This window comes from Chanos chanos, chromosome 4 (assembly GCF_902362185.1).
Source record: "Chanos chanos chromosome 4, fChaCha1.1, whole genome shotgun sequence".
NCBI classification, from domain to species: domain Eukaryota; kingdom Metazoa; phylum Chordata; class Actinopteri; order Gonorynchiformes; family Chanidae; genus Chanos; species Chanos chanos.
The window spans coordinates 49,661,871-49,672,721 of NC_044498.1; the positions used below are offsets into that span (position 1 = coordinate 49,661,871).

At 42.1% G+C, this 10,851-nt stretch overlaps 1 protein-coding gene across 1 annotated transcript; it reads right to left on the reverse strand.

Moving 5' to 3' along the window:
* On the reverse strand, window positions 1–9,835 carry vstm4a (V-set and transmembrane domain containing 4a). Its single transcript, XM_030772703.1, has 8 exons — window positions 9,760–9,835; window positions 8,099–8,494; window positions 4,000–4,053; window positions 3,010–3,117; window positions 2,729–2,762; window positions 2,205–2,323; window positions 1,632–1,696; window positions 1–126 (listed from the first exon to the last, which is right to left on the reverse strand). Exons 1-8 carry the CDS (start codon window positions 9,809–9,811, stop codon window positions 1–3), a joined length of 954 nt encoding a protein of 317 aa, XP_030628563.1. The 5' UTR covers window positions 9,812–9,835.
* Between the last annotated feature and the right edge of the window lie 1,016 nt (window positions 9,836–10,851).

The window sequence follows — 10,851 nt, forward strand, 5'->3', positions numbered from 1 at the left end:
TTACACTTTCTTATCTAAGAAGAGGATCTGGGCATACACAGTCCCTGTGCAACAGGCTTTAGTCTCAGGCTTTGGCCTGACGAGCTCCAGCTCTGCATATGTCAAGCTGTCCTCCACCACCCGGGGCTGGAGAGAGAGAGAGACACACACATAAAGAGAGAGAGAGAGTGAGAAAGGGGAGACAGAGGGAAAAGGGAGAGAGAGAAACAGAGAGAGGGGGCACGGGGTAGAGAGAGCCAGAGAGAGAGAAAGAGAGACACAAAAAGAGAGAGAGAGAGAGTGAGAAAGGGGGGAGAGAGAGAGAGTGTGAAAGGGGAGACAGGGAGAAAAGGGAGAGAGAGAAACAGAGAGAGAGAGGGCACGGGGTAGAGAGAGCCAGAGAGAGGAGAGAGAGAGAAAGAGAGAAACAAAAAGAGAGAGAGAGACAGAGAGAGAAAGGGAAAAAGAGAAACAGGGAGAGGGGGCAGGGAGCGGAGAGAGAGAGAAAGAGAGCGAGTGAAAGGATAGAGAGAGAGAAAGGGAAGAGGGAGAATAAGAGGCATTTTATCACACCAAATGGAAACTGTGTATCAGCACAGCGCTGGATGAAGAATTCAGTAATTCTCTGGAATGTATGGATAAATCAGTATGAAAATACAGCAACTATTTAATTCATTCTTCTTTTATTCATTCTTAATAGAATCTATGTTTATATTCATATGCATATATGATTTCAACACTCATGTCAAACTCTCCATCTTTTTCATGAATTTTCATGAATTCTCATGTGTGTGTGTGTGTGTGTGTGTGTTTAGCATGGATGACCAAGCAGTTACTTTGTTTACTTTGGTATAGTTTGGTCTCTGTCCAAAACAATTTCTTGTTTTGGTTTATCGCTAGAAATAGCGTGCGGGTACCAGAAACAACTCCATCAAATTCAATACCATGTCTATGTCCACGTCTGGCTCCCCTCAGACTTCACGGGAACCTTACTAATTTAATAAGGGCTTCTCGTGCCAGTACATCATCCACACGCTCTGTTCTGTCTCGTCCTGAGTAAGTCAGACCAGGTGCACTTTGACCAATCAGATTCTTCCACCGTCTCATAACAACGAACAGTTTTGTGGAGATGGGTGAACAGATCATGCAACGTTGAATAGCGATTTTTTTTCTCTATTTTTTTTCCTGCATTTGTTGGACAATTCCACTGTAAACTAATACAATACGGATCTAACCTGCTAAATAAATAATTGTGTTTTGGAAAGCAATAAACTAAATAAAATTAACAATCTCATAAACGTAAGAAGCTTCGGCAATAACCTAGCAACGAGCATAGCACTCAGAGAAACATCCTATAATTTCCCTCTTGCATATTTCCTGCTCGTAATAATTCAATTGAAAATATGAAGAAAATCACTAGAGGATTGTAAATTCTAAATATTGTACGATACGTAACGAAAAAGATTAAACACATAAAAATGATTAATAAAATGAACAGCATAGAAAGGTATCATATGATGTAATTAAGCAACTTTGTTATTGTTTGTTGATTAGCTATGTGTTCTAACTATTCCTTTATTTATTTTTTTTTGTTCTAAGAGAGATAGTCATTGTCACAAAAAGATGAGATAAACCAAAAGAGGAATTCTTACCGCGGTCACCTTTCTTGGCTGTGTCTTTAAAAGTTTGGGCTTACGCGGTTTATCTGCGATGGGTGCTGTCCAAAACATAAGCAAGAAAAAAGCAAATAAATAAAACATGTCTTATTTTGTTGAAGTTTCAAAACTTCGTCACTCTGAATTCATTTAACAAAGTCTTTCTGTTGTTCAGTGATAATACAGAGGAGATGAATATCGTCACGTGGTAATGGATGAAACCAGATGTCCAGTAAAGGATATTGTTGGAAGAACATAAACCCATTCAAGATGTAGAATGGAAAGACACAAGATGTTTCTGTGTTCATATCTGTCACTGTTTTCTTCTTTACATGTTGTGACACAGGTCAGTCAAGAGGTTTTACCAAGACACTGAAAATAAATCGCGCGTTGGACTTTCTGACTTACATTCAACTTTATATGATGATATTAAAAAAATGTTACTGCAAATGTTTTCAAGACGGAGGAGGAGAGAAAGGTAAGATATGTCTGCAGAAATTGGACATTTGTCCGGCGGGCGTGGTCGCTCTCCAGGCTCTGGTGCTGTGCTCAAAGCCACGCCTCTCTCACCTTTAGCTGGTATCTCTGGTGGTTGATCCACGCTGTGTTTAGGCTGGTGTTTGTGTCTTTTCTCTTTCCTGTGCATTCCAGGTGAAGAGCTCACCACACTGGTCACCGTCTCCCCTGAACTGCATTTAGATAAAGATGGATTCATTGACATGACGTAGCTCTACTTACTCATGAATTCAGCGCTGCTGTAAGAAGTCTTAAGACATTCTACACCACTGTGTCTCCTAAACAAAACATATTTATTTTTAGAGGTGCCTCTGCTCCTGTGCTGTCGCATTTGATCTTTAACTGGCGTTAAACAATTGTAGGACAAACAGAGATAAGGCATAAGGCGATTTGTCTTTTTATTGTCGGTCTTTTGGTGTATCCTGTGAATGCGGGGCAAGCTGTTATAGGAGAAGTCATACAGGCTTCTGTGATCAGTTTCACATGAATGTTTTCTTTCTGAACATTATCAATGGCCTATATTGTCAAAAGTCTGAGTTTGAATGTTTTTGATAAGGAAAAGTGTCAAAGAGTCTTACCTGTTCTCAGGACACTTCACCAAATAATAACTGGCTACAAGAACAAAGAAAGAAAAGAAAAAAAAAATTAAAGAAAATTTTAAATAATAATAATTAAAAAAAACTGTTATAACTGTCAGTCATCCTTGTCAAAAATCATACATGTCTATGAGATTTTAATCTTTAGATCACTGAGGCTGATATCAAATAGTTCTAAAAAAAAAAGAAAAAAAAAAGAAATATGAACAAAATGAAAAGAATATGACATTTGAGATTGAGTCAGAGGGAGTCGCTGTCCTTACCTCTCTGTCTGTGTTTGCGTTGAATGCTTTGACACGCAATGACCACGGTGAACAGGAAAATACAAATGAGCCCAATCGAACAAATCAGCACGGCGCACAGGTACAGATCTGAGCAGAAGACACAGCAGAGCCAACTGTAAACAAGACCCTGAGCTGGCACAGTGACTAGAACTCTAATACAAATCTTTTCTCAATCAGCCTGCGACTTGCTCACTGTTCTCCCTTTTCATGTTCTCCCTACATATCTGTGGTACATGTTCCCACCAAAATGACATTTAGTCACTCAGAACATGGCCAACATTGATCTCATCTGTTTACGTAATGCGCCGAACACAGACGTGCATTAAGTGGAGAGCATGGGAGCAGAATTTTTTAACATGATTTTTTGATAATGATAGAACTACTTCTTACCCCTCCAGATCTTTACGAAACACTACACAAAGATTTGTTTTACTCTTAGTCTCTAATGGGACGTTAAAAACACACAAAAGTCGACGCTCTCTTTTCCCTCTCCGTCATACGCTGTGTGTGTGTTGCAGGCACCGGGGAATGACACAGAATCTCTGATGAAGTGGATGCTTTGATGTTACTATGGGTGGGGATGGACCTTTGCGGAATAAAACTGCCTGGAGAAATCGGTCAAACAAGAGCTGCAGTTGTGAATGCAGAGCCGAGCCCTGTTGTGTGGTCTGTTCCCCAGGAACCCCCCCCCCCCCCCCCCCCCCCCCCAAAAAAAAAAAACAACTAAGGAGGTGGTTTACAACACAGGCCAAGAGCTGTTTAGTGCTCTGCTTATCTGAAGTGCAGTCCAAGATCTACAAATTAGTTTCAGCCACGATGTCTCAAAGACAGTGGAAATGTTCCCAGACGTTCAGAGAACGTAGTTTATTCCAGTCAAAGGCGATGCTAAGGGATCTGCTCAGAGAGAGAGAGAGAGAGAGAGAGAGAGGGAGAGGGAGAGAGAGAGAGAGAGATCGGCGGAAACCATACCTTGAAACAAACGCCAGATTCCATCAGAACTGTCAGTGACTGGTAAGTGGTGAACTGAAAGGACAAAGAATGGAATTAAGGCTAATGCCCAAACGTGATGCCACCATTACGAAACTCAGCAACAACAAAAACAACAACAAAACATTAGAGCAAAACATTTCCAATGCTTTTCCCTTAAAAAGGTTGATCTGATCTGATGTGGTGAGAAAGTGGGGAGAAGGTAATATGTTTATGCTAGCAATGGAGTTCGAGAGTGTCAAAGAGACTCAAAGGACAGAGGTCAGATTTTACTGCCTGGCATTTCTACCCTGACCCTCATTTGACCTTCAAAGGTCAAAAATTTCTATCCCCCCCCTATAACATGTGCAGTTCGCTTCTATTTAACATTTAACTTTAAATAACCAATCATGCATACAGGTCTACTCCGACAAATATTTCTTTTTGGCTCTATTGTACTGGACCCACATGTTCAGTAAACCTTTTTTTTTAAAAAAAAAAAACTGTTGCGTTAGATCTTCTAGTTTTCCACTCCAGCTTTGGATGTGCTCGATATTCAACTGATGTATAGAAGACTTAAGTCCTTTGGGATGTTGGAAATGTTTCATTGGGTGAACACTTGTGTTTGTGAAGCATGTGGTCTTCTCACACAATCAAACCTTTTAAAAAACTCCTTTAAAAAATGTTTTTTTTTTCTGCTCTTTGCTTTGTATTCAGCACAGCTCTGGCGGTGGATTGTGCTTGATGAGGCTTCAATAAGAGCAGCCAAGGGCATTTAGACTCTGTTAGAGTAAAGCTTTGGTGCAGGGCTTTCCACACACTTAGCCTTTGCCCCTGAGAGCGGGGCTTTAATCAATCTAAATCGCAGAGAGGCTCATGAACAGCCCATAATACATTAAAGCCACTTTGTGAAGTATACAAGGACAGGCCAGAGATAGTCAGTATTCAGGTGTGTTTTCAAAGCACTTTCAACCCAAAGTCAATATTTGACAACTGGGATTTAATTGAAATATCATTTTGATTGGGAATTTTGAGGTTAACTGTGAAATCAAGCTAGTAAAAGAAAGAGAGAGAGAGAGAGAGAGAGAGAGAGAAAAAAAAAGATTTTTGCTCAGTTTATTTTGGGGAATTGGATGGGATATCATGTGCCTTGGTTTAGATTTCGTAGCCTGATTGTCGGAGACGTTGTCCATTAAAGCTGACATGAACTCGTTTCTCAGCCGGCGAGATGTTTTCACAAAGGTCAGAGCAAACAGTTAGCAGATGGTGAGGGCGCTGGTCGACCCGATCGTGTTTGGAGCAAAAAGGCTCAACTTCACCTTTGATTCCACATGATCGAAAACAGAACTGCAGATCTGAAGGTGACAGAAGGAGGGCTCTTTTCCATCTTCATATCTTCATGTCTTACCAATACATGTATATATAGTTTTTTTTTGTTCAAGTTCTGTTCTTTTTTTGTTGTTGTTGTTGTTTAAATCTGCCTTAAATCTTACGCAAGTAGAAGGTTTCACAGATGAGGTCCCAGTGGGCACTGAGAAAGAGAGGTCTCTCCTGTGCAGGGGCCTTCATGCCCAAGCATATTAAAGCTTTTATTACAGAAGCACCCTCCGTTTTTATCACCTCTTTACCCCAGTCTGGGCTCTAATGGAGCTAGGTGCACATCTCAGCCTGCAGGGCTGTATGGTCTTCATTAGCAGTGTCTTTGTCTGTGATGGAGAACAGACTGCCCCGTAATAAGAGGGGCGAGACTCTACTCTCACCAGGTATGGAACTCTCCACATGTGATTTCTATTTTGTTTGAAGCTTACACTCCCGTTCTTTCTAAACCAGCGCCGGAGTGGATGCCTTACGCAGTCCTTTTTTTCCGATAACTCTGCATAAAAGGAGAGGGGAATAAAAAAAAGGGCACTCTCTGAAAGAGTGGCTTGGTTCTGTCTTTTTGATGCCATATTAGAAGAAAGTGGAAGGGAGAGAGAGAGAGAGGGAGAGAGAGGGGAAGAGAGAGATAGAGAGAGAGAGGGGAAGAGAGAGATAGAGAGAGAGAGGGGAAGAGAGAGACAGAGAGAGACAGAGAGAGAAAAGGAGAGACAGAAAGAGAGAGAGAGAGAAAGAGAGAGACAGAGAGAGAGAGAACAACTGCTTGTTTCTGAGCCCTTGTTTCCGAGAAAGCGTGAAGTCAGTTGTTGGCTGAGCCAGCGACCAAGCAGGCAGTGGTTGTGGTTGAAGTGGACCATCTGTGATCTGAGGGGTCTTTTCCCTTTACTCTTTATCTTTATGCGGTATCTACGCTGGCTCCTGTTGTTCTGCTGTATCCTTCACAACCCAAATTCCCCAGTCTGGGGAGAATCCTGGTCTTCATTTCCTTCCTTTATTGCCTTTCGCCTTTCTCCCCCCCACCCCCCCACCCCACCCCCCACCCCGCCTTTTTTTTTGTTTGTTTGTTTACCAACTCGCTCCAGTTTCTCTTTGTTTGACTTGCAGAACTGAGCAACACATGGGCCTGTCTGTGGCCGTCTCACTCCTTCACCAATCTCGCGTAGTTTACACCAAAACCACATCCTTTAAAAGCCATATGACATGCTTGCCTCCAAGTCTCCCTCAGAGATCCACTGAAAAAGATTCCACAACAAAAGCCTGCATTGTACAAAACAACCAAGTCGACAGCAACGAAAGGAAAAAACTGCTTGACGCTCTCATTGTTCCTCTAACTATTCCTCTTCTAAAACAGGGACGGTTAAAACGTTGCATTTTCAGATAGCATTTTCTCCTCAGGCCCAGGTCTCTTCCAGCACTTTGATTGCATTGTCAACGTAACGATTTCTCATTGAGAAATATCCGTCAGGCCTTACCGTTAGTCCAAATGAAAGAAATGAAAAATTAAGCAAACATAAAAAAAAAAACAACAACTTATCAAAAGCTCTTTTTTTTTTCATTCGAATCGACTCTTTAACAAAAAGGGGGTTTTGTAATGAACAATAAGTACTGACTGTTCTCCCTTATTCCCAGGAGTTTAATTAATTTGCTTTTCATCAACCAAATGATTGATCTTATGTACGCTGGGATTGCATGGGACCTCTCGCTGTCCGATAGTCTGAAGAAAAGCCCTCGTCCAGCCAATGTAAATGTTTTCAGTTGCATCCCTGCCAAGCCTCCCTGCTTTGTTACCACGGCAGGTCCAGGTTCCACACATTCACAGCCTCGTAGCGTGTTTGTGTTGGCGCTATGCTACCTTTACGCTAGAAATCTGGATATGTGCATTAAGGGTGGGGCTAATATCCTTAAACATTTACTGGAGCTAACGGACGAGTTTAAAAATGTAAAAAAGAAAAAAAAAAAAAAAGAAAGAAAAAAAAAAACTGGAGCACTGAGAAAAAGTCTGGCTTTAATTTCACTTCATCAGACTTAGCCAAGTCGAGTGTATTTTTGATTTAACTTTGAAGGTTTAAATCAATGCAGATGACGTGCCAAACAAGCCGCTACACGCTTAAACGTGCTACACCGGCTTGTGTGCTTGTGTGCTTGTGTGTTTGTGTGTTTGTGTGTTTGTGTGCTTGTGTGTTTGTGTGCTTGTGTGTTTGTGTGCTTGTGTGCTTGTGTGTTTGTGTGCTTGTGTGCTTGTGTGCTTGTGTGCTTGTGTGTTTGTGTGCTTGTGTGCTTGTGTGTTTGTGTGCTTGTGTGCTTGTGTGTTTGTGTGCTTGTGTGCTTGTGTGTTTGTGTGTTTGTGTGCTTGTGTGCTTGTGTGCTTGTGTGTTTGTGTTCCTAAACACGTTTGTTGCTACAGCAATAACACTAATCTTAGGGGGAAGAAAAAACGGCTGACCCACTGCTGTACAAACACTGTTTTAGTGAGGCAGAGGAAACGTCTGAAGTGCGGGGAACTCTCTGGCTATGACCCACATTCCAAACCTCCCTCTTAATGCTCTACCACACCACATTTTCTCTGCCAGTGACACGCCACAATGGAAGAGTACATAACCGCTTAAATGTCCGTTGGACTGTCTAAATACAATCGTCCTTTTAGCGGAAGCAACTCCTCCGCTGACTGGCGTCAACGTGCAATAAGTTTAAAATATGACACCCAGTGATTTGTCGCCATAGTTACCTTTCAGCTCCACTCTCCCCGTGCCATTTGAAGAGGCCCTCCAGCGGTTGTGGTACCTCCTAATCTCCTGCACCCTGCAGGTGTAGTTGCCTCTGTCTTCCTTGGACACGTTCAGAATGAGCAGGTTGTAGACCTTCTCTTTTTTCTCCTCTGTCAGGTGAAATTTAGGCTGCGGGAAGCGTCTGCTGTAGTTTCCGTAGTACTTGGCCCTCTTCACGTTGATTTTGACCAGGAGGTGTTCCACGTCAGGGCCTTGAGAGAAGAGCCAACGCAGGACCAGCACGCTGCTCATTCGTTTCTTCTGAGAGACCAAGCAGGACAGGGTGATGTTGTCGCCCTCTGTGCACACGCTGACCGGCCCCGGGGTCACCGTCACATTCAGAGCAATGCTCACCTCTGCGAGCAAAACATGACACAGAGACACAATCAGAGAAATCACGGCGCCATTATCTAGTCCATCACCTTTTGACCTCTTATCAGGATCAGTGAGAGTGGCTGTCGAATGAGCTTAAGTTTAACAGAAAATTGTTTCCTTATGTTACCGGATTCTATTCCCCGATTTGTAGATTTTATAAAAACATCAGTGTGGAGTCCTCAAAGCTTTTGGTCTAAACATCAGAAGTGATTCAAACTGCTTTTTTTTTTTCTTTTTCATTCTCTGTTCGAGAAAGATTCCAGAAAGCCGTGTTATGTTTGTGGTTTCTGGAATGATGCGTTTATCCACCCGAAAAAGAAAAGTAAACCGCGTAGGATGTTTTTTGAGCTGTCCTCGACAAATTTCTCAAACTCTGGCTCGTGTCCACCACTGCCAAGGGGCATAAAAATCTGTGGCCAGCTCTGAGACTCCGCCTGCCCAGGCAAACAGAGAGACTACAGGTGGAAAACATTTGTCTGTTCTGTCAGCCCAGAAAAGGGAGAGAGGAACAGGATAGAAGGATTGTAACCAGCTGTAGCGTGTGTGTGTATCTCTTATTTTTGTTTCTTTCCAATTAACTGAGCCCCCAAAAGGGTCAGCCCAGGCTCTGTATGCGATGTCATAACGACCTCATGTGCAAAGAGCCATCTGAATGTAAAACATGAACGGCAAGGTAAAAACAAGTTAGTTAAGTCAATTAAAAACAAAACAAAACTGTTTATAGTGATGAAAACTCAATGAATAGCTCAGTAATAGGATTCTTAAAATGAACAGAGAATGTTATTTGAGCAGCTCCTTAATTTTGAAATAGATGAATGTGTTTTTAGGTTTACATTCTCAAAATGGTGAAGTTTTGAAAAATTAAAATCAATAGAACGGGAATAGTTCAACGAAACAGGGGTGTTAGAGAGTGTTAAGTTATTCTTTGGAGTTTTGGTATTGAAAAATTTAAAGCAAAAACAGTTAAACAAAAGATTTTGGCACTGAAGTCCACGTATTTCTTTAAACTACATATATTGCATGTTTCTGAATTGAGCGCAAAATAGTTTGAACATTCACAATGATGCATCCCACGATCCTCAAGCTGTAAACTTCTCCAAACTTTACAAACTCCTGCAGTCAACTTTTTCTCCACCCACCACTGCTCAACCCGATCGCTTTGCCTCCTTAAATGTTAGTTTAAAGGATTCTTTCTCTTTTTTTTTTTTTGCATCAAAATGGGCAAAATGTAAACAAACAGGCTTACCTCCAATAAAAGCCCTAATCAGGAAAACTATCACAACAGAGGACAGTTTCATTTTGCAGACCCGCAGGCTCCATAAACCCAGCTAAACAACAAGAAAAAGAAAGGAGTCCCCAGGAGTTCTCTCTCCTTTTTTCACTCCCTTTCACTCTCTCACTGACTGTGTGTGCGTAATATGGAACAGTGAATGCTCTGTTCCTAGTTAGAAACTACCCCCCCTACTCTCTCTCTCCCTCTTTCTCTCTCTCTCTCGTTCTCTCTCCCTTAATCACTCCCCTTTCCAAGAGAAAAGTACGTAGGAAATGTCATTTCCTGAGAGGAGTTTTTGGAGCCAGTACAAATTTCCAGCTGGACCTACAGGGTCTGAAAAGCAAGCGCTCTGGCCAGGTCTTAGCAGGGGTTTAGCCTACACTCTCTGTTTAGATAATGAGAGAGGACAGTGGGCTGTCTTCTCACAATGTGTCTTTGTGTAGAAAAGCCAGAACACAACACCCCCCCCCCCCACACCCATCTGAGGAGTCACAGGGGATCACCTCTCTGCTGTGAATGTTAAGGCTTATTGCTATTCATCTGACTCTCTGTACGGTTTCACAGGGCGAGCTGTTTTAGAGAGAGCAGAGCCTGATAATATACATGCTTTTTTTTCTTTCCTGGCCAAACTGCAGCCTTTTCTCCAGTGCCCATAATGCTTGTCCACCCTTCTTTGTGGTAAGAAACATCATCTTTTACTGGGGCGCCACTATGTGCTGGACTGTGAGGTTTCTGTACGGGGAAGGACAACCTTAGGGAGGGCAACGACACACAGAAACTCACAGAAACTCATGCCCCCTTTTTTTCAGCAAAGCTTTTCTTTTCTTTTCTTTTCTTTTCTTTTCTTTTCAGTAGATCTCTCTCTGCCACACAATCCTATTATAAATCGATACAAATGCCATTTGTCAGTTATTAATGTTGCATTCTCTTACTGTGAATCAGCGAAAGGAAACAACTTTTTTTTGGGAGTAAACAGCTGTACCCCCCCCCCCCCCCCCCCCACGATCTGCTTGGTGTTATTTGACTCATTTGATTTCACTTAAGATGTTACATAAAGTACAAACT